The following is a 24859-nucleotide window of genomic DNA, read 5'->3' on the forward strand; positions in this document are numbered from 1 at the left end:
GAACTGTGCACTGCAGAATCATGTGAGGACTAGAAATAATATATGTAAATACTTAGGAAATAATCTTCCCTTAAACCTGACTTTCTTCTAGTATGTCCTGTTCTCAGAGAATGGTATCATGGTATGATGTGTGTGTGTGAGATTGATGTGGGTGCTAACACCTGAGTATATGATTACAAAGTATTCCTACTCTTTCATAATCCACAAAGAGTTTTCAGTCCTAGAAGCATGCATAGTTTTATTTTATTTTCTTGGTTTAATTAGTTTTCCCTTGGTAGATGTGTGAGTGAAAAAAAATTGCAGATACAGTTGGAATAAAAAATACCCCCCAAAATTGTGTCCCATAGCAGATGGCAGATTTTCTTTTTTATTCTGATACATTCTAGTATTAGGGCACCATCAACACAACAACCAGACTTTCAACATTTGAAGAGAATGGTTAATTAGAAGTTCAAAATCAACTTTCACAAAGCCATGTGTACAAGTCTGACCTGGCTGTGATACAAGCGAGGGTTGGCAGGGTTAATAGCGGGAAAATGCCGAACGCTGCTTTTCTTCAATGAAGGTCTGCCTGGCCCAGGACTCTAACGTCAAGGCCTCTGTCTAAAGCCAAAGAATATATGACAAATAGCAGCTCACACCTGACAACAGTCAGGGCTTTAAACTCAACAGGGCAGGGATTTGAAATTCTGCCAATCCTTGCATTTTTTTCTGATTAGATGTATTTTACAAGTTTATAAGGGGCTCCAAAGTGGACGCACAGCACCATGACTCCTTGTAATTTGGCACCGAGCTTCCAGAACTGACTGTGGGTAAATCTCAATTAGCCAGAACGTCCTACATTCCAAATTTTAACTCAAATTAAATTTTGTTTAAATATGTCACTTTGGGAAGAAATGGGAAAAACTCTACACAAAAATTGCAAAAGGAATCAACTTATTTGTGACATAGTGTAACTTAGAGGCTAAGAGGGAAGACTGGATCTAGACTGCTTGGTTTATGATCTTGCTTTTGCCCACTCATTAGCTGTGTAACCTTGGGGAATACAATGAATCTCGATGTGCCTCAGTTTACTTCGCTATAAAATGGGAATGAAAATAGTAACTACAGGGTTCTAGAGAAGATTAAATGAATTAATTTTTAGTAGTACCTCACACACTGTAAGCACTCAATATTATTACATTATTTTATTATTTGCTAACATCTTACAGGGTTTGTATTGTGTAAATAATTTCATCCAATGGTTCTCTGTAACTTCAATGCAGAGACAATGTATATTCCGAGGATACTGCCTTCTCCCCAAACCATTAAGACTTTCGATCAGCAAAGTGCCTTTTTCTTAAGTTTAATATTTTTCATTTCCTTTCAAACCTTTTCTTTCTTCACAATTTCCTATCTGGGAGCTGAACACCACCATCTTCTTAGTTTTCCAAGCCAGAAAACCCAGGAATTATTAATCCTCTCCCTGTCAGTTAATTACCATATTATACCAATTATACTTCTGAATTAAACTGCTCACATCTGACAATAAGCCCTGGTAATCTCCTGTCTTCAGAGCAAGCACAGTGATCTTCTGATTTGCAGCCTTTATCATGCTTCTTCCCTGCTTGAAATAAAACCTCAAATGGCTATGAGCTAAAAGCTCCTTTCATATTGGGAATATCTTCTTGTCCTTCTCCCCTGTATCTCAATAGGATGAAAAATGGAAGAGACAGGAGAAGAGACACACACACAAGGCAGAAAATAAAAATGAAATAGATGAGGACAAAAAGAAAGAAGAAAAACTGAGTTTGAGTTTGACTTTTGATGTGGAGTCAAGAAGCTAGTAAAGTCTGTGAGATAATTTATGCAGCACATGTTGCAATCTGGAGAAACAACCCTTTTAGTTGTGTACATAGCCCCATGAGGTCAAAACATTGGATAACTTCTCCCCCAACAAGAGATGTATACAAATTCCTTTCAGTTTAGAAACAATTTGGATTTTCTCCTGGATTATCTGATGTAAATGCCCCTTCTCCTTGGAGTGGGGCAGCTGGAGGATATTATAATGATGGGAGAGGATGGTATTCCAGATAAAAAAGACAATGGTCGTTATCTTTACGGTAACATTACACAAAATACAGTCTTATTTTACTTTTATAGCCTTTTCCTTCAATTCATGTCCAGTTCTCTTAATCGTCAAGAAAACTAGGTACCTCATATTTTGATTATCCATTCCAATACATCGACAGTGTTTATTTAGTATTTTATTTTACCAATGAGTTCTCTCCCATTGGAAATATAGTAAAAAGTAAAATCAACAAAATTAGCATTCCTTTGTTCTTTTCTAGTATCAGTTGTTACTTCTAAGACTAGTTCCCAGAACTACAGATATAATAATAATATTAGTAATAATAATAGGAAGAGGAGGAAGAGTAAGAGTAAAGAATAACAATAACATAGGGGAAGAGGAGGAGAAGGAAGACGTCATTCACTCAAAAACACACATACAAAACATAAGTCAAGCACAGTTCTGATAAGGAGTAGGTGTCAAGTATACTTGTCTCTCATCTCCCAGGGAAAATCTGATTTCATTCTTATTGCTCTAGAATGTGAGAGTGTGCTCTGTGCATTGCTGCTATGGAACCATACAGATAACTGATTATGCTTTAGTCAATTACATAGTTACTTGTAACATTCCCCTGCAACAAAGGAAATCATGTCCCTTTTCAAATTGTCCTCAAAAGTTGGATAAGTTCTGAGGGCTATAAAGTCACTTCTCATTGCCTTAAATAATACTCTGTGTGTGTGTGTGTGTGTGTGTGTGTGTGTGTGTGTATTTAAAACAATAGAGGATTAGTTATACTCACAAATTTTATATACAAGAAACATGGAAATTACTCCTCTATTTATGTAAAACACATTTGACAAAGCATATGGTGAAATTGCAGGTACTGTCCATTCCTCATTCTTGCCTGTGCCACCATTTTGCCTTGGTTGGCATAACAAGAAATTCTAAAAAGACTTCAATTCACTAAATAAGGGATAATCCCTAGAGTGGGGAAAACTGAAAGTGGGGCTACAGGCAGAAAATTCCTACTGTTCTTTTAGGATTCTTCTACCTATTTGCCACTTTGTTGCCACAGTGGCACCAACTTAGAAAAGCAATTTTAGTGATGTGTCATGTCATTCCTGGTGAAATTCCTCAAACAAATGGCTTGCTCATTGTCACATGGTTATTGAGTGGAGGAGAGGATTACAATGAAATTCATATCATTTTAAAATCTCCTACATTGGTGTTTTTCAACTTGTCAGAAGCAAACCACTGCAGGGTTGTAGCAAAATTGTGAAAGAATCCTCAAATCCTTGTGCACGTATATGTTTCCTTGATCCACAAAAAAAAAGATGCTATGATTATCATTATTATCATTCAAGAACTCCGTAAAATTGGTTGACACTTAAAAGGAATACTCTTCTCACTAAGAAATATAAATAAGTAAAAGGAAACTATGGCTTTATACTTGTGGTCTTCATATTTTGGGGTTTCACAGATTAATATCACCATCGTTCATTACATGTTTTTAGAACTTAAAGTGACAGTCTTTGGAGCTAAATAAATTTACTTTTATGGAAAACTCACTTCACGGTTCCTCCCCTCCCAAATCTGTGAAAAAGTTATAATGGGCCAGCACTGGTATAAAGAGTGGTGTTTCAGAACCCTGGCGCCCAGCATGCCATGCAGAAAAGTGAAAGAATTCAATGGTGCGTGGATGCTGTAAATCACTAGGGTGGGTTTCAGGAAAGGAAACACCCATATGAGAGTTCTTTATCTCACTCCAGGCTGACTCGTTACTGGCATCACTTGTTGATTATTACAGCCAGTTAGCCAAGTGCTAGATCCAGCACTGACAATTGTCACCCCAAGCTTACCCATGGAAATACAAAAATAATTCATGTTCTTCCTAACTTAGAAATGACTCATCCTTGAGGGTCATGAGGGTAGGAGAAGAAATGAGCTCTCATGTATTTTTCTTGGTCTTCTTAATCCCTCATTCTTCTGCATGAGTGTGCCAAGGAGTATAAATATGTGAGGTTAGTTACAAAAATCAATCCAGGCTTAGAAGAAGAATGTGGCAAACATTGACAGACTAGCTCATTCATTCATTCAACACACATTTGCAGGGCACCTAATACATACCAGAGACTGTGCAAAAGATATGGCAATGAAAAACTAACAGGAACACAGCAGAAATAATATCTGCCATCAAAAGATACTGTGCTAAGTTGCCACGTATTGCAGAATTTCCTGCTGTAGGTCTGAATAATATTCTATTTTATGTCTATACAACATTTTCTTTACCCACTCATCCACTGATGGACACCTAGGTTGCTCCCATCTCTTGGCTATGGTGAATAGTGCTGCAGTGTACTGAGACTGCTGACATCCCTTTGAGATTCTAATTTAAATTCTTTCTGATAAGTCTTCAGAAAGTGAGATGGCTGAATCATATGGTAGTTCTATTTTTAATTTCTTAAGGAATAACATGAAACTTCTTTTCCATTTTGTCATCTCAAAGATAATTGACCCTTGTATGCCATCTATCATGTTAAGATGGAACCAGACCCTCTCCTGTCAGGAAGGGTCTTCACCTGTCAGGAGAAATCATTGCCCTGCTGTGGCCTTGTAAGGCCTTTTCTCTTCAGCTAGATGAGCAACATAAACAAGGACAGAACAACATAAATGATCCTGTTGGAAAATATTCACATACATGTGGCCAGGCAAGAAGCCAGTGCTAATCACAGTCTCCAGCACCTGCATACTCTCAGCTGGGGGGCTCAGTTCTCAAAAAGAAATTCACAGGAGACCTGTCAGCACCTTGCCATGTGCCTTGGGATAAGGCTATCTAGAAACTTGCCTGAATGTTTCCCACATGCTACAGGCCTGCTTCTCAACAGTAACATAGTTCTCTGATACTGTCGTTCTAAACTGCAGCACAAAAGAACCCTTCAGAACCTGGGCTAGGAGGTGGGCTGAAATCTGAACACCCCCCAAAGTTGAAAGGAGGCACTTGTGTGACACTCAGAGACGTATGTGAAGAGGAAGTGCTCCTGTTGAACAAAGACTACCTTCAGGGGCAGCTTCATAATGGGTAACCTGTGCAGTTGCGGAGCGCCCCACTCTCAGAAAGACCCCATGCTTGGTTCAGTGCTTTGCTGCTACCCTCTAGGAATTATTAATTTTTTAACAAGGAAGAGTTCACACAGTTTCATTTTGAACTGGGTCTCACAGATTAAGTAACCTGTCCCTACCACTTTCTCTGCCAAAGGGGAAATGAGGAACACAATTAGGGTCCTGGAGTCCCAAAGGAGCAGGTGAAATGGAAGCATGGGTTATAAAACAGGGAGAAGCAAGAGTGCAATTTCATATCTTGTAAGGAAATTCAGCACTGTTTACTAATCAGGGAGCCCACAATTTTAATTTCCCAAGCCATTGTGAAGTTTGAGACTCTGAAATACCCACTCTATTTTATTGCTCTGTGGACATTAGAGGGCTCTTTTCTGTTCGTTTAGTATAGAAGAGTGGCCCCAAAGACACGCAATTATAACCACATAAAAATGCACCACACAGTGGTCAAAGCCACAGTGCTGAACCACTTTCTCACTAACGATTTTCGCTCCACTTCTCAAATGGTGAGAGATCGTTTTCCAATCTTCTGTTTTCTTTCGTTTTACAAACCCCAACCCACTATTCAGAGCCCTCTCAACTGACATTTATGTTGTCCTTGTGGTGATGCTACTATCATTCCTTCTTGGTAAACATTTTTTGACATCACCATCACCTTGACTTTCTACCTACTCAAGTCCTACCTACTCAAATCTGCCTTTTAATGTCCAGGCTCCCATGCACATCACACCTGCTGTCAACCTTTCCTGGAGGGACATCCAGAGACAAAAAGATATAATTCCTGTCCTCCTGATGATTATCCTCTAATTTAGGAACCAGAGCTAACAGACATTTAAATATTTGATATTTTTAAGAGAAATATTGAAAATAAATATACCACATCAGGACTGGCTACAGAATTTATAGGGCCTGGTACAAAATGAAAATATGGGCTGCTTCTTTAAAACACAGTAAGAATTTTAGGCAGCAACCGCAAGAGCCTTACACTAAGTAAGCATGGGGCCCTTCTATGTGTGGGACCTATGTGACCATGCAGGCTAAATGCCCATAAAGCTGGTCCTGATTTTCATTGGCCTGAATTGAGTCACATACTTAACCAATCACTGTTAAGTGGGTAGACTGACTTAGACTGAAAACAGCTCCCCTGGAGTTGGAGCTAAGTTGAACTTCCCCTGAGATGCCTGATATCTGGTGGCAGATTCATTAATAAAACCAGACTCCTTTTGAGTAGATGTGAAGAGTGCATTGTTTCTGGGTATACCAAAATCAGTGTCCACCACACCATATATCCTTGACTCAGAAGGAGGAGCTCTGGTTGCTTATGGCCTTTGTTGTTTGTGGTCTCGAAGAGTTATTCAAGTCCTACCTACTCAAATCTGCCTACTTTTAATGGCCAGGCTCCCATGCACTTCACACCTGCTGTCAACCCTTCCTGGAGGGACATCCAGAGACAAAAAGATATGATTGCTGTCCTCCTGATGATTATCCTCTAATTTAGGAACCAGAGCTAAGAGACATTTAAATATTTGATATTTTTAAGAGAAAACATTGAAAATAAACATACTACTGAACCACCATGTATTGGTCTCAAGAAATTATGGCATTATTGGATCAGCAATAATGCTCCAAGCTGGGTGGGGTACTCATTAAGAGTTTAGAAGGAAGTGGATTTCACAGACAAGTGGTCAGTGTTGGGTGGTGTCAAATGCAGTTTGAGACAGAAAAGTGGAATTGACAATTCTTAGCGGCAGGATACTCCTACAGCAAGTTTTGATAATAGCTTGAGTCTTTTTCAAGAGTCAAACAGGTTTGCTTGGCTAGAGCAGACTGCAGAGGTCACTTGAAAACATCAGTGGTGAAAGGAAAAAACTATGCAGTGGAAAGTCATTACTAGGAAATGAGATCCAATATAAAAGGCAACAGTAGAGTTTCTAAAGATGTATAGCAACTATGACTTTTTATACCTAAATGGAAATAGAGTCCTTCACTTCTGTTGTTCTTTTCAAAGCATTTTCACTCTTTCTTCAGTCATCCAACATGCTGTTCAGCTCTGAAGAACCAAACTCATGCTATATCACTGTCAAGCAACCTTCCTTACTTTCCAGTCCTTCTCACCCCCAGTTGAAAGGGACTGAAGAAACAGACCACCCCTTCTCCATGACTTGTGTACTCTGTGAATACTGTATTGGAATTATTTACTTGGTTGTCTTTCACTCATTGGACTGTTAGCTCCCTGATGCGGAAACTATGTCTTCTTCCTCTTCATAACCTCTGTGCCTTGGTAATTGATCAACATGTAATAAGAGTTCAAAAATGCCTATTGAAGTGATATACTCAGAATATACATAGGAACAATCAATTTTAACACTCTGTGTATGTAATGGCTAAACAATGCTCAGAAAAAGATGAATAATATGCATAAAGACTGAGATATTTTCATTCTATTAATGACCTGAAAGCATACATTGGATTGCACGTGGATGAATAGGAGAATGCTGTCAAAGATCACTTCAAGATTCTTTGCTTTGAAATCTAGAATGACATACAATAGACCCTCTTTATCTAGCCCCAGCGGACACAAGACAGAGACAGGACAATCACAGGATTTTCTTCTCAAGCTTATGAAATCACCTCCAGCCTTTCCTTCTTTGTCTCTGTCAGTTCCTGTACTTTAGGCTTATATCAGAGACGTGAATAGTGCACCCCAGCATTTGAATGTTTATTTTTCTATCCCTAAAAGTCTTTGAAATTTATAGTTTATTTCAGTTATGACATGTAGTCAATAAATGTTTATGGGGTACATATGGTCCTCAGTCCCAGCATAAGTGAGATTAAGTGGAGAATTATTTTTAGTTCCTGTATGGCCTGATGTGTAAATATTCACAATATCAGATAAATGGGTAATTTAACTCCAGTCAACACATATCTCCAAATTGCTACTGAACAAGCAAAGGCAATGACCCAAAAACATAGCTAGCAAGTGGCTTCTTAAGTGGTACTTAATAAATGCTTCTACAGGATAGTAGCAAACCTAAGGATTTTCCTAATTCTCCTTGACATCTAATATTGCCCTTTGGTTTATCTCTTCATGCTAATCTTCATGTTAGTTTGTGCTTGATTTCAGCATGTGTGTGCACTCATGGGCACTTATGTGTATGTATGGGTGTGAAGGGAATTGGATAATAAAAAAAGCCTATGACTTAACCCTGCTTTGTTAAGTTGGATTTTCCCACACAGAGGCTTTCTCATTAATTTTTTTCCTCTCTTAACACACATAAATCAGTAAATGATTGCTGAATTCCAACATCATTAGGAGGTAACTACCCTTCATTAAGATTGGATTACAAAATCACAATTTCTGCATTTATTTCATGATTCTGGGTAAATGCTTAGTGATCATAAAGGTAAAAAATCCAAATGCCTGAAATGCATGAGAAAAACAGGATTCTAAATCTAGAGTCTCCACGTTTTGTCATCAGTGTAAGATAAGATTGCTGCATTAAGAGCAACACAGTAAGATATATACGTAAGAACATATGTGCAAATTATAACTCTAAATAAATGTTGCTTTGTACTATAATTCTTAATATAATTTTAGTTAGTTTTACCTGATTAGAATTTTTTAAAAAACTTTAAAGACATACTTTGAATTTCAATGATCTTCTGTAAAGAAATAACAGCATTCATATTCGGGCTTTGGTGGAGAATATCTTCTGCAAGCGGCTCCAGCTGCAAGAATAGTAGATAATAATATGAGCAGAATATTACGACTTTATAGTAAGTCTCACAGAAGCAAAGCAAATTGAAACAACCTAATCCTCAGGAAAAGCTTGCTCCGAGAACTAGTTAACATTTTGCTGATATTAGTTCTGAAAGTGTAGCCAGTTTTATTTTCTGTTTTGCATCCATGTAATTGAATTCCAAGGGGCTTTTCCATTGGTCACAAGACTAATCTATGAAGTCCCTGAAGCAGGTGCATGTCTGTGTATTATTCATTAAAAATCTGAGTTATTTGTGTAATTTTTGTAGGTTCCTGAAAAACCAAATTCCATCATGTCTGTATACGCAGCTGGGCCCTGCAAACAAAACCTCAGGGAAGTTGCAATAGACAGAAAGTGGGCAGTCTATTATCCATACTTTCACAGTGTTTTTACATCTAACCACCTTGTATACATTTGAACACTTCATGATAGAAAGCCATGAGACCGACTGCTTTTATTCAAAGGCCATTGAATAAAGTAGTAGAGAAAGGGTTCAAATAACCAAATGTAAAATAACTGTACAGTTTCATTTAACTTCTACTTTATTCATAACTATGCAGATGTCTGTGCGTAGCACAGGCCAAATTCCTACCTTGCAAATCTATCACGATCTTCTGGAATTACACTAATTTTTCATGGAGAAGCTCAGCAAACATTGCTTTGCAAGAAATGAAGAGAAGCTTTAAATAATTTATAGAGCCTATTTGTCAGACCTAAGTCTGCTAATGCATCCCTCAGAATGCCGTGCTGATTAGCTTGGCATGTTGCAGCAGAAAGCGCATGGCTAGGGCCCTTGCAAACAAAATAGTTGTCCAGCTATTGTGACCCAAAAAGCAAATAAAGTAATAGTAACAAAAGGATTAACAAAAAAGTAGTTTTCCTAGAAATGTTAAGGTTAATCATCTCAAATAAGAACTGGTGATCAAACTATAATATGGCATGAATGGGAAGCGATGTCACTAGATGCATCAAAGCATGAACTCATCTATGTCTCTTCATCTGTAGGAAAATCTAAAAAAACACAAGGATTACAAGTTTCCACCGCATATGTGAGTGAATCTTCCCCTCAGGGTCTCTCTGAATTGATTATTCTATTCTTCAATCATGAAATCTCAAACAATAGCACCTTTATTCCAGATGCCATAGGATAACAGACTAGCTCAGGGATATTTATACATGGGTAAATTCACTAACTATAACTTTCCAGAGTGTTTTTCTTAGCTGCCAAAGAAAAACTTTTAAACATCAAAAGGTTTATTTGCAATACAGTTTGGTGAGAGGAAAAAAAAAAAAAAATCACCACCACCGCTCAGTGGCAGTACAAGGTTCTGAAATAAACTCTTAAAACTCGTTAAAATCATTTTTTAAAATCTGGTATTTCAAATTGTATCTTCAAGGATATGTTAGTCCAGTAACACTCTCTTAACTCAGAGGAACTACTGAGTCATCAACTGTAGCTTACTTGGAAAACTCTTATGTATTAGACAAGGTTCAGAGAGCTACTTTGCTTATAAATAATTTTTGCTCCTTTCTTGGAGCTTAGAGAAAATAATTTTTAATAGAAACTAGGTAGATTTTACTAATAAAATATCGTGAAATGACACTCTATGTTCCAATATTTAAGAACAAAAGCACAAGGCGATGTCAGCATATTTAGCTCTTCAGAAAGCTTCCCTGTGACTTTGGGGTAAAAATGCTGACAAATTGAAAGGTGCTGGATCCTGGAAAGAAAGCTATAGGCAGATCATAATGTAAAACATCTAACTTCTGGTCTCTTGAACACTGAGGTCTGGGCTATTTTAAAGACTCAGGTTATATAGAAGGCATATGTGATTCAGGGTGTTGAGAGTAAAATACAAACACCCCTAAACCCCCAATTTAGAATCTTCAGTTAGATGCAAAAGGGTTGTGTCTACTTTGAAAAGCAATTGGGAGAATTAAGGCAATTAAATTGATCATTTAAACCTCCCAAACCATTTCCCTGCATGTTTTAGTTGAATGTCATTTAGAGGATTTAACCTTCAGTAAATTGCCCCAATTTGTTTCATTTTGAGTGTACACATATAGACAGAGCTGAATTCAGAAAGTTCTCAATGTAGGTTCTTTATTTTTTCTCTAGTAGCTATGCAATGGATAATATTCTCTCCGTTGGCAAGAAGGCAAGTGGCATTTAGAGTCTGTTTTTATAAAATTAAAATCTTTTATGGTGGGACCACAGAATTGGGTTGTCTTTTCTAGAGAGTTATTTATTTAATCACTCACAATTGTAAGCACTAACAACATTTGATTGACGCATCCACTTAATAAATATTAATGAGTGCTGGTCATTATTCATAATTTAATAACTAATAAAATAATATTAAATAAATGTTCATTTTTTATACGTTTGGAGCAGAAAATAAGAATATGTGGTAAAGTTTTGTTATGTGTTTAATTTAGGTGATTAGATACAGCAAAAAGAGTGGCGATTGAGGTTAATCAGCATTACTAGAAGTTATTAAAAGATAATTAAAGAAGTAATTTATACAAACAAGACAACTTTTGCATGCAAAAGTTACAGAAAGATAAAGCAGATGCAAATGTAGGAAATAGTACACAACCATCATGCCATCTCTGTTGAGCAATTCTGTTAAGTAATAGTAATCATCATGGAGTTATAAGATACACTAGATAATTTTAACACAACCTCTTGATGCTTAAAACTCTCATCCAGCTTAATCGTATATAAAGCTTAATCACAAGCATTACTCATACCAATTCTTTACACAGATTTTCAGGCTCAGTGACAGGAAAGTTTATTTTTCTACATCATTTTCAGAAAGTTATGATAACGTATTGACAAGATTCAGATGTTTGTTAAGTTGCATATACCATATACATTCTAAGTACTGTAGCTATTTTAAAACACCATAAAATTGTGGCCATTATCATCTTATAAGTAATTTCCTGGTTCTTTAGAATCAGATCATTTAAATCGTCAAAAATCATTTTAGTTGCCTAAGATTCATCTATAGAAAGAGGCGAGGGATATTCTTGGAGAAGCTGTTGAGTAAGAGTTTTAAGATTTACGCTGTACTGATGAGATATGAAAAACAGCTCACTGATTTTTTTTATTTGCTTGACTCAGAACAGAACATAAAGGCAGCTAAACAGAGCCTTTGCAAACATAACAGGTGGGTGAGGATGGATGTATACATCAATCAAGCAAGGGATCTATTAAAGAGTCTTGTTAGTGTTTTTGTTATGTGTTGATGTTTCCCAAATATGCCAAGTATTTTAATATTTCTGTACCTTTATCTATTCTGCTCCCTCTGAATTCTATTTTCTTCATTCTTCTTTCAATTGGTAAAACTTTAACGAGCATTCAAGGACCACCACAAATATTGCCTGGTCCTCAAATTCTCTACTAGAGCAAATTTCTTCCCCTCCTATGGCCCTTTTCCCCACAAATACTTTAATTTACTAAATACCTTATGTGGTAGAAAGTCATTTTTTTCCCATTCTCTACTTTGTTGTGAGTCATTTAAAGTCAAATATGGAGACTGTATATGACAGACATTTTTAAAATGTTGAATAAATGGAGAAATAATTAATTGAAAAAAAAAAAAACATGAAGAGGTGGCCTTTATTCTGCTCGCCATAGCTAATAAGACAAAATAAAATGGGTTCTTCCTCTTGGTCACCTGCTGTAATCGGGATATGGTTTTAAGATGAAGAATCAGAACAGCAGTGATAATTCATTTTGTTTTCTAAGGTGAACTGCCCTTGCATAATTTCCAGACAATTATTTTCTCCTATGCATTGGCAAGGTTTCCTGACATGTAGGCAGATATTTCTACAGATCAGAAAAGCAGGAAAATGCAAAAGAAACAAAGACCCGAGGCAAGCAAAGGCAGAATGGCCGTGCCAATAATTACAGCAGAAAAGGTCTCTTCCAACTGAGCAGGAAGAAAAAGCAATAGAATGACAGTAAAATGGAATGAAATTTTGAAAGGCATTGAAATTAATCTTCAACCCAATTTGAGGAGAACTGGGATCATCCCAATACCTAGACCTCAAATCCATGTACGTAGTATATTCTATAATTTATTTAGATGTTTGTTAATTTCTCTAAAAATATTTTACAATTTTGTGAATAGGGTCATATTTTCAGATAGATTTATTCTAGGTATGTGGTTTGTTTAATGCTTTTGTAAATTATGTACGTGTATATATTTACACTATATATGAAATATGTATATTTATAATTTAATTAAACTTTTTCAATCCTGGTGTGATTCTGTCCTGTGTGTTTGTTCACCGGAGTAGGAGTCATATATCTCCATTCGTCTTCTCTCCCACCTAAGTGGGTGACACAAAACCATGGAAGATTCAATGGACATGGACATGAGCCCCCTGAGGCCTCAGAATTATCTTTTCAACTGTGAACTAAAGCTGACAAAGATTATCATTTAATGAGGATCACGATGAAAATGAATACCAGTTTTCTTTAAGAATGGTCAGTTCAACATTGTTGAAGCAGAAGCAATGAAATTTAAAGGCAGTCCAAATAAAAGTAACACTGGCAACTTTGAAAATGTCTGTACAGCCAACAGCTTCCCTCATGGGCTTTGAAATATCACCACCTGTGGTCTTATGGTTGAAGTGTGGTTCAGGGCCAGTGCATATCAGTGGGCAGCACATAGTAGCTGTGGAGGAAGATGCACAGTCAGAAGATGAAGTGGAGGAGGATGTGAAGCTCTTAAGTATATCTGGAAAGCAATCTGTCTCTAGAGGTGGTAGTGACGTTCCATAGAAAAAAAGTAAAAACTTGCTGCTGATGAAGATGATGATGATGACGACGAACATGATGATGATGAGGGTAAGGAAGCTGAAGAAAAAGCCCAGTGAAGAAATCTATACAAGATACTCCAGCCAAAAATGCACACAAATCAAACCAGACTGAAAAAGATTCAAACCATCAACATCAAGATGAAAAGGTCCAGAATCCTTCAAAAACTAGGAACAACAACAACAACAACAACAAACCTCCCAAAACACTAAAAGGACCCAGTTCTGTGGAAAACATTAAAGCAAAAATGCAAGCAAGTACGAGAAAAGGTGGTTCTCTTCCCAAATTGGAAACCAAGTTCATCAATTATGTGAAGAACTGCTTCCTAATGACTGACCAGATGGCTACTCAAGATCTCTGGCAGTGGAGCAAGAAGTCTCCTTAATAGTTTAAACAGCTTGTTAGAAAATTTCTGTCTTCTTTCATTTCTGTATCATTTGATATCTACCTGTCCTTTTTGTAATGCAGAGTGAGAACTTTACCTACCATGTCTGATAAATATTGTCCAGGTTCCATTGCCAAGAATGTGTTGTCCAAAATGTCTGTTCAGTTTTTAAAGATGAAACGCCACCCTTTGCTTGGTTTTAAATATGTATGGAATGTTATGATAGGACATAGTATAGTAGTGGTCAGACATGGAAATGGTGGGGATACAAAAATGTATGTGTGAAATAAACTCATTATTAAAAAAGGTTTTTGAAGTAATTTTATATTTACAGAAAGTTCTAAATATTGTACAGAATTCCCATGTACTCCTCACCCAGTTTCCCTTAATGATAACTGGTTACATAAAACCAGTGTATTCTTAAACTTATTTTCTATAGTTATGACAGTTATATAGATATATAATTAATTTTTACTAAACCTTTTAATTGAGTTTTCAATTTTCATTGATTTTTAATTAACTATTCACCTTGTTAAATTTACATATTAATTCATAATTTAAATGAACATATTTTAATATATTTTCTTCATACTCAATTACAAATCATCTGTAAATAGTGAAAGATTTATTTATTTTTCTCCAATACTGATACCTTTTTTCTTCTTCTTACTATATTGCACTGTCTAGGATTCCCTGAACAATGTTGAAATGAAGCAGTAAGAGTATTTTTGTCTTGTTTTTGATTTAAAAGAATAATTTCTATATTTCACCTTTAAACCTGATGTATTTATTTTGTAGCTATCCTTCATCAAATTGATAAATATTTTTTATTTCTGTTTGTAAAAATTGTTCTTTATGATTGGGTAGTTTATCAGCTGCTTTTAAAATATTTACTGAAATAGTTATATTTCTTCTTCATTGTCTTAACGTGATGAATTATAATAAATTAGTTTGGAAAGTTAATATGTTATATTTCTAGAGTAAACCCAAATTTTATGAACATTTAAGATGTGATGAACTGCTAATATTTTATTTAGGGTTTTAACTACTATGACTATGAGAAAGATTCTCCTATAATATTCCTTTCTTGTGATATTCTCTTAAGTTTTTGGTATCAGTATTATATAGGCCTCAAAAATTTATTTGCGATGTATTCTTCCTACTCTCCACTCCTCTATTCTAAAACAATTTGTGATTGGTGTTATTTTTTCCTTAAACTCCTGATAGAATTGCCTGGTGAAGCTATATGGGTTTTGTGTTTTCTCCTGGTAAATTTAGTTTTAAAAACTGAATTTTGTTAGTAACTAAAGAACCATTCAAATTTTCTGTATTTTTATGCAGTCTTGTGAAGTTGCATTTTTATTATAATTTTTCCATTTCATATATTCCATTTCATAAATTTTCGAAATGTTTACATAAAGTTTATTTTAATATTTTCTTGTCATCCTTTTAATAACATTAAAATCTGTAGTGAAGTCCCCTTTTCTTTCCCAGTGCAGGACACGCATGCTGCTTCTTTGTTGGTCAGTCTTACTAGAATAAAATCAATTTTACTACTTATCTCAAAGAATCAACCTTTGACTTTAAAAATCTTACATATAATATGCTTGTTTTCTATTTTATCATTTTATTTATATCTTCTTTGGTTTCTTTGCATTTAATTTGCTGCTTTGATTCTCTAATGAGATGTACGCTTTCAACATTAATTTTAAACTTTCTTCTTTTCTAATATATATATTTAAAACTATATGTTTCTCTAAGTTCAGCTTTATATATCACACAAGTTTTCACATGTTATATTTTCATAATGCTTTATTTCAGAATACTTTCTAATATTTCACTGTGATTTCTTTGGACACATGAATTAGAGAGTGTATTTGAAAGCTCAAAATATGTACGATTTTCTAATTACCTCACTGTGGTAAGAAATTATACTATGTATGAATTCAATTAGTTGAATTAGTTGAAATTTATTGAAACTTGCTTTATGCTCCATATATGGTCTATTTTTTAAAATGTTAAGAATGTCCTTGAAAAGAATCATATTCTGTCATGTTAGGGGATATATACTCCATTATATATTTAAATTATAGCAAGTTTATCAAGTGTTTAAATCTTCTACATCACCCTTCACTTTTATTTTCTTCATGATTTACCAGTTACTGAGAGAAGCATACTAAAATTTGTTATTATGATTGTGGTTTTGCCTATTTTATCATTTGGTTCTTTCCATTTATGCTTAATATGTTTTCATGCTGTCTTAGACACAAAAAGTTTGAATTGTTTTATCTTCTTGGTTCATAGAATATTGTATTAGTATGAAACATCTCTTTTGATCTCCATTTTCTCTTGCCTTAAAGTCCATTTTTATCTGATATTAATAGGGTCACATGAGTTTTCCTTCAGTTAGTTCTGGTGGATAATTTTTTTTTCATTTCCTTCATTCAAACTTTTCTTATATTACAGAAAGCTTCTGTTTAAACAGCATCTGTTATTACACTGTAATCACCTTTGTCTTAATTGGTGAACTAAACCCATTTATATCCACTTATATGTGATTTGTACAACCACCCAAGCTGATTCTAAAATTTTATATAAAAGTACAGAGGCGCCAAATGTAGCCAAAACTGTCTTGAAGAAGAAAAACAAACTGAAAGATTTGTTCTACCAGATATCAAAACGTTTTATAAAACTACAATAGTTAAGACAGTCTGATAATATCACAGAAAAAGAGAGAAACCTGTGAAATAGAATAGACTTTCCATGTATACATGGATGAAGTTAACACTACTGAGCCATAATAAATGGATGGCCTTTTTTTTTTTTTTTTTTTTTTTTTGAGATGGAGTCTTGTACTGTCACCCAGGCTGGAGTGCAGTGGTACTATCTCAGCTCACTGCAACCTCCGCCTCCCGGGTTCAAGTGATTCTCCAGCCTCAGTCTCCTGAGCAGCTGGGATTACAGGTGCATGCCACCATGCCCGGATAATTTTTGTATTTTTAGTAGAGATGGGTTTCACCATGTTGGCTAGGCTGGTCTCGAACTTCTGACCTTGTGATTCGCCCACCTTAGCCTCCCAAAGTGCTGGGATTACAGGTGTGAACCACTGTGCCCCATCAAATGGATAGTCTTTTCTATAAGTGGTACTTAATCAACTGTATATTCACATTGAAACAAACAAACAAACCTGACCTCTATATTCATATATACATATACATATTCAATGCCGGATGAAGTATGCATCTAAATGTTGAAGTCAAAAAATAAACCTTTCAGAGAAGAGTAAGGAAAAAATAAAAATAATCTTTCATGACTTTGGGAATCCAGAAAGAATATTTAAACAGAATACAAAAAGAAATAATTCTACAGGAAAAGATTGATAAATTATACCACATTAAAAAGTTACTTTCATTTATCAAAGGTCACCTTTCAACACATGAAACCAACACTAGAACCTATAAAGAACTGCTAAATCGTAAGGAAAAAGACAATATGAAGGTGGACAAAAGTTTTGAATAGATACTTCAAAAACAGTACATCCAAATGATCAATAAATAGATGAAGAACTGCTTTACCTCATTAGCATCTGGGCAAATCAAAACCATGGTGATATACTACTACACATCCAACAGAATGGCTAAGATTTTAAAAGACTGACAATATGGAGTATTAGAAGGATACAGAACTGTGTAAACACTTGTATGCCACTGGTAGGAGTACAAATTGTCACTATGTAACTATGGAAAACAGTTTGGTGCTATCCACAAAACTTAAACACATGTATATTTCAGGATTCAGCAATACCATTTGTAGAAATATATTCAACAAAAATGTCGGTACAAGTGCACCGAGAAACACATATAAAATGTCCATCACAACATTAGATACAATAGCCCCCAAACTGGAAAAATTCCCTTTATCTGTTAAAAGTAGAACATGTAAATAAACTGTGACATTTTCCCAAAAATTATTTTTACGGAATGGAATACTATATGTTAATAAAAACGAATCAACTATGGCTGGTTGCAACACCATGGATAAATCTCACAAATATAACGTTGAGCAAAACGAGTAAGAAAGGAATTATATATTGTATGATTTCATGGATATAAAGTTACAAATTAAAATGTAGTGTTAGAAAACAGAAAATTGGTTACTTTCAGAAAAGAGAAGGGATACTAGGGAATGTGGGATCTTTTGACATGCTGACATTACTCTATCTCTTGGTTGATCATTACATATGTGATCTCTGTCATATTTCATTGAGGTGTACATTCCTGTTTTGCAGTTTTCTGTATAAGTGTTATATTTTACAATTAAAAACAGTTTAGCAAAAGTTAAAAATTTTTTTAAAAAAGCATTGTGACATAAGAGAATAGGGAAACAAAGTCTGGATCTTGAGTCCATGTTCTTTCCACTGTATTATTGTGCTTCCAGGAAACAAAGTGAGATTATATATTTTGCATGAGAGCAACATGTTATATTCTTAGATATAAGGCCACAAATTCACTTACAAAGAAAGCTGAAAGTCCCCCTGCAACATGCAAAGCGACTCAGACAAAATGCAGAAAGGGTTCAGTTGTCAGGGTCAAAGATATTGTGGAACTTTGGAAGAATATGATAATCAAGACCAAGAGGACAAGGGAAGCAGATTGTGATAAAGACCTGACTCTACATGCTGATGAACTATTATCAATTCCCTAGTGAAGAGGGATTGGTGGTGAAAACTCAGCTCTCATTTGAATAATTATCTTAGAGAAGTCTGCAATTAGATGTGTATGCTTAATTTGATTGTGTAAGTAAATCTGGTTATAATTTTATCCATATTGTGATTCATGAGTCATTCTCAAAATAACCTCTTTTATTTGTTTGAAGTCATTAAAATTCTTGCCCAAATAGATTGGGGGAAAAATCAGAATCAGGGTGATTGTACTGACAATCAAGTTACTACACTGACAAACTATTGAAATTATTCAGATTGGGTCTGCCTGCATCCTACCTACATGTGGTTGATGTAGGGTGATATCAACACAGCAATAAAGAAATATGTCTGGTCAATAGCAGTGACATAAGTCTAATAAATCTTATGAGAGTAACAGGAAGACCAAGAGGTAAAGGGAACAGTCATGGTCATCAGCTCGCATGAGATATTGCAGGAATTCCTTGAATAAGGTAAGAGGGACCAGTGAGCCAGACTCTGAGATCATTACTGTAGCTATTATTCTATTAACTGAGTTTTTATCCTTTTGGAGAAATGTAGGTTAAACAATACATCAGCCAATGAATGAAAGGAGGAAGAGGCCTCTGTTCCATATCAAAGAGAAGAAGCCTCTGTTTCATATCAAGCCCAAATAGTATCCTATAATTTCCATGGTGCTAAACCATGGACAGTTTGCACATGATACATTTAAACATCTATGGCAATCACCAACTAAGTAATTAAAAATGAACCTAAAAATAAATGGAAGAAGGCATAGTGGTCTATTGGAAAGAGGATAATGAATGCAATTTGTTGGATAATTCAGATTATTGATATTCTTGTTTAATCATTAAGGTAAGTTTGTAGATATACAACATAATGAGAAAACAGAACCACATAGTAGAGTTAGGAAAATACTATATATATTGAAAAGTGCATGTCAAACGAAAGTTCTAACAACATTGAAAGGAAGTTTGTTCAGGGCTGTATTTGTAGTGTTTCAACATAATGTCCGTAGTTTGGATATCAATTGTTATGAAGAAGGCTTGGCTCACATTAAATGCCAAAAATCTTGTTGTTTACTTGCCCCCATTTCTGCAAGTAAGTTTAAATTTGACAGTCAAATTTGGTAAGCCCTGTTTCACTTTGTGTGTCTTAGTATTCTTCTCTTTGTTTGCTTTTTTAATCTCTTCTTCCTTTAATCTGCTAATTTTATATTTTTCAATATTTTCTTAATTTTTTTGTTTTATTAAAGAGATTTTGTATGATACTCTTTTCCAAATGTTGACTTTTCTGCTAACAAGACCTGTTTCACATTATGTAGCTGTGGTGTGCCGGTAAATGTTTAACTGCTAACTGTCCAAGAAGTAGTCCTAATTTGTAGCATTTGCTGATTTCTGTGGTGTAAATATTCCCACCATGGCCTGTTTCAGGCTACTAATGTGATGTTATTGAACTTAGATTTAAGCAGAGACACACACAATTGGCTTTCACAAGTCATTTACAGTCGGTTCCAGCATATTGTGGTTAGAGTATAATTTTGTTTATTGATTATCTGGGAAAATTGCTAACAGTTATTTTCATAATAAGCTTTGTTTTCTTCTACGAGCTTCTGCCATCTCCATACACACAAAAAAATACACTGTTTTGTTGCTGTTGTTTCACTCCAAAGCTTGGGATTCATTTGTTTAAAGTTTCCATATTTTTTTCACAGAAATTCTAATTCCTTATGATATTCCATTACCCAGATTCAGACTCAGTAGGTACTTTTATTCTACTCGACATACCTCTCCTCTACCAAAAACAAAATGAACAAATCCAAACAGAGCCATCCACAGTTCTAAGAAGTCTTAATGTCTTTATCTATGCCTTCCCATTACATGATAATCTTTTCCTTAGATATTAGCTCATATTAGTCTGTTTTTTTATTCAAGACCAATTAAATATTAAAATATTCCTCCATCTCTATAGTTAAAAACAATGGTTTTATGTTATATTCCCAATGCACTTTGTTTTACTTTTACTTATATTAAAACTTTTGGGCACAAAATACATGCCCAATAAAAGAGGAATGAATGGACAGATAAAAGAATCATTACATGTTTGTTTCACCATGGCAAAGAACTGCTTTCTTTCTTTCATTGGTTACCATAACCTATGAAATGTCCAGGTTCCTGGCCCATATTCTCCTTAACACTCTCTGAAAAACCTAAAGACTATACAGAAAATGGAGTTTTGAATTATCCAAACAACCTCCACTTAACTTGGCATTTGATAAAACATATAAACAAAAGAAATCCACAATCGATTTGGCTCTGCCTTGTTGAATACAAGAAATGCAACATCATAGACCACATCCACACTGAAAAGTATCTTCAAATAATATTTTTCCCAAACAGTTTTATTCTCTTTAGGTTATCCATACATTCTCTTTCAGAGTATGGTGAGCTTTCAAAGTTTAAAAGAAAACCATAGAAAAACATTATTCTGACATATCATACATTGTCCTTGTATTCAGTTCCTCCTTCCTTTACTCATGAATGGCAACTATTTAGGAGCTTGTAAGCTTTCCCAGATTCACACCAATTCCCCAATGGACTAAGCCTCAGCCATACATAATCTAAAGGATGAAAAAGATGGCAAAACAACTTCCCCATTCGGAATCCAATGCAAACAAACCCCTGATGAGCAACTTGGACAACAACATCTCAAGAGTTCACCTCAGGGGTGGTTGTCAACACTTACTAGAGTCAATTCAAGAGACTATTTCAGCAGCTTTAGAGCAAAACGTCATCTTTAAAAGATTATCAACAAACACGATCACTAAGTTTAGCCACTGTTTGTGAAATTCAAGTCAAATGAAAGCAGCTGAGCATACTCAACAGGCGATAGCAGTTATTAAAAAGAAAGTGGAGAGAGGGAGGGAGAAAGGGAGAGAGGGTTGAAGGGAGTGAGGAAGTGAAGAATAACGGGAGGGAGGCAGGGAGGGAAAGAGAAAAGAAAAAAAAAAAGAGACAAAAAAAAGAAATCAGAAGCCAAAATTTTAAAAGAGTGAGGGAAATCAAAACATGCTATATGCTCCAAGTGTAAATGCTGAACAGTACTAGAGGCTTTAGCATAATTTCAACAGCTTCCAGATCGATCACAATTTGTTTTGCTTTTTCCTCTAACAAGCTTAGAAATCATCATTTATTTGGTATTGACAGGTGATCTTCTAATGGCCATGTTCTCAACTTACTACCCAAGGCTTCTACTACTACATGTCCTCTCCTTTCTTCGACTTGCTTGAAGTTTTTCAATGTTTTTGTTTTAGATTCCGTAGGAATGGAAACTGCTTAAAGGTTTTCTCACCTCTTGGGAAAATTTCTTTCAGAGGAAGTAACCCGGGGTGCCACTAATTGGCTTTGCATAACAGTAGGCAAATTTGGCCTTAAAGCAACTGTGACACTGTTTGCCAATCAGCTCAAATACAGATTACCAAAATCAGATTTTCTGGGAACCTCACAGATGTTTCTATTATGAATTCTAAAAACTATGTGGCTGTTGACACAAGTATCCCTAATGCCTTTCCAAGCAACTTAATGATTCTTCTCATTTAAATATTCACTTCAATTTCTTGCAAACGCCAAGCTGGTGCTTCTAAGTGCTTCATTTAAAAAGATCAAAAATATTCATCATGCACTGATTGGACCGATAAATCTAAGTTCTAAACTTTGCCAAGAAAAAGAAAAAAAATGGACTTCTGGTATGTCTTCAAAATTAGTTGCCTCTAGGAATTTCCTGTACCATGCTCAAATTAGTTTTAATCCAATAGTATACTATTTTGACTAACCTTGTACATATTTCTTAAAAGAATAATTAAGAGATGTTTTGCTAAGTAGATCATTTTCATGATAAAGATATTTAAAAAGAAGAAAATGCCTGTTTTGGGTACAACACTCAGATAACTAAAATTTTTAAAAATCAAGATTTTGGTACGCATCTATGTGTCCACACAGATGCAGAGCTAACGGTTCCTGCTGATTTTATAATTACTTTGGGTTATGTAATACATATTATTCTGCTGATAATAAGTCCTAAGAAGCAAAATTTTGCTGTATTGATATGGCCTGGCCAAAAACAACAAGGGAAAGAAATAGCATTCAAAAAACTGGCAAAATGTTTATGAATTCTAATCCTCCGCACATGAATAAATACATCTGACAAAGAGCAGAGGCCCTCAGAAAGGCCCCTCTTGACCTTTCTAATGTGAGTTCAATTGCATGTTCAGTGTTGAGAAACTCAAGTGGGTTCTGCCAATGTTTTAAGTTCAAGCTTTACTACATTTTGTTATTTGTAAAAGTGAAATCCCAGATAATGAGTTATAATTGCTCTATTAATCACTGAATAAAGGGTTTGGAGGGAAACTGGGATTTGAAATCGCAATAGGTGGTATCTGAAAGACATTCTTTTGTATTTTCTCACCTATAGCTTACCATACAAAACTACTGTGAAAACTGCATATATGCACTTTTTAAAAAAAATGATGAGGTACATGCAATATGCCTTATATATTATTTCTCTAAAAGTATGAAATTTAAAACTTCAGTGTAGTCATAATGATCTTTGACCTTGAAAAAAATGCAGAAAACCAGGCCTTGGATTATAAATTATATTGTCAATGAAAGTGAGAAGAACTCTCCATTCTTTAATGCGTTTATGTATTATATTTTCATTTCCTTTTTCCAAATGAATTATAATGTAAAACACACTTGTATTTTTCTTTAATTTTTCACTTTTAATAATCTTTCTTTTTCTTAACTTTGTTCTTCCATATTCTGATAGACCTGACAACAAAATTTACCTTTCAAAAATTCAATAATCCCATATTCATTGTTACCCTTAAAGTATCTACTGGGAAATCTATATTCTTATTTATGTTCTCAAGAAAGTTGAATACAAAAAATATAGAAAGGTATACATTATTTAAACCTCCCTTCCTTTAGTTTATACTGAAAATTTTTAGGTTGCGCTTATGCAACTAAAGATTACCAAAAAAAAGGGACAAGCTGGTATTTAGGGCATCATAATAACGAACTCAAATTTACCATAAGACATACATATTAATTAGTAAGTTCAATAGTCAATATAGCCAAAAATAATCATTTCAGTTAGCACTTACTGGAAATTTTAGCAATCTAAACACTCACACGGTCAGGTTTAATATTGTCCAGTGATACCTTTATTCCTTTCTCTTTCTCAGGCATGGTCTTTCTAAACATGTACAGAAAAGGCACAGGTCTCAAACTTTAAATCAGGTGACATCATTGTCATTCTTTCTGTGTTCTGGTCTCCAATTAATTTCCCTTTCCTTCTTAGGCCTAAGGCTCTGACTATCTTTTGCAATATGCAGTAGATTATAAATGTTCAAACTCTGACCAATTGGTGATTTTCAAACAGATGCCACCAGGGTAGCCAACAACTGCAGTATTCACTCTCGTTTTTCTGTCTTTTTGGAAGTCATTCATAAATTTAAAAGGGTGGTTTTAATATTTAATTCAGAATTTTGAATCCCTCCCTCCCGCCCTCCCTCCCTCCCTTCCTCCCTTCCTTCCTTCCTTCCGAGTCTCGCTCTGTCACCCAGGCTGGAGTGCAGTGGCGCCATCTCGGCTCACGGCAAACTCCGCCTCCCAGGTTCACGCCATTCTCCTGCCTCAGCCTCCCGAGTAACCAGGACTACAGGCGCCCGCCACCGCGCCGGCTAATTTTTTGTATATTTAGTAGAGACGGGGTTTCACCATGTTAGCCAGGACGGTCTCCATCTCCTGACCTCGTGATCCACCCGCCTCGGCCTCCCAAAGTGCTGGGATTACAGGCATGAGCCACCGCGCCCAGCCAGCAAGATATTTTCATACAGGAGTATTTAAGAATATGTACTCTCTCATATTGCCATCAATTTTAATGTCACTAATTGCTCTATAAAAGCAGTCTATTTCATCTCCATGAAAAGCACATGTACTAAAATGACCAGAGTTCTCCC

At 35.3% G+C, this 24859-nt stretch overlaps 1 protein-coding gene across 1 annotated transcript in view; it reads right to left on the minus strand.

Annotated features, from left to right (window-relative positions):
• Positions 1–24859, minus strand: part of HDAC9 (histone deacetylase 9) — a 914219-nt gene that overhangs the window by 27445 nt on the left and 861915 nt on the right. The window contains exon 26 of the mRNA XM_077998033.1: positions 8809–8893. Coding sequence (XP_077854159.1) covers positions 8809–8893 — 85 coding nt within the window. The remainder of the gene's footprint in view (positions 1–8808; positions 8894–24859) is intronic.

Source organism: Macaca mulatta, chromosome 3 (genome assembly GCF_049350105.2).
Source record: "Macaca mulatta isolate MMU2019108-1 chromosome 3, T2T-MMU8v2.0, whole genome shotgun sequence".
Classification (NCBI taxonomy): Eukaryota; Metazoa; Chordata; class Mammalia; order Primates; family Cercopithecidae; genus Macaca; species Macaca mulatta.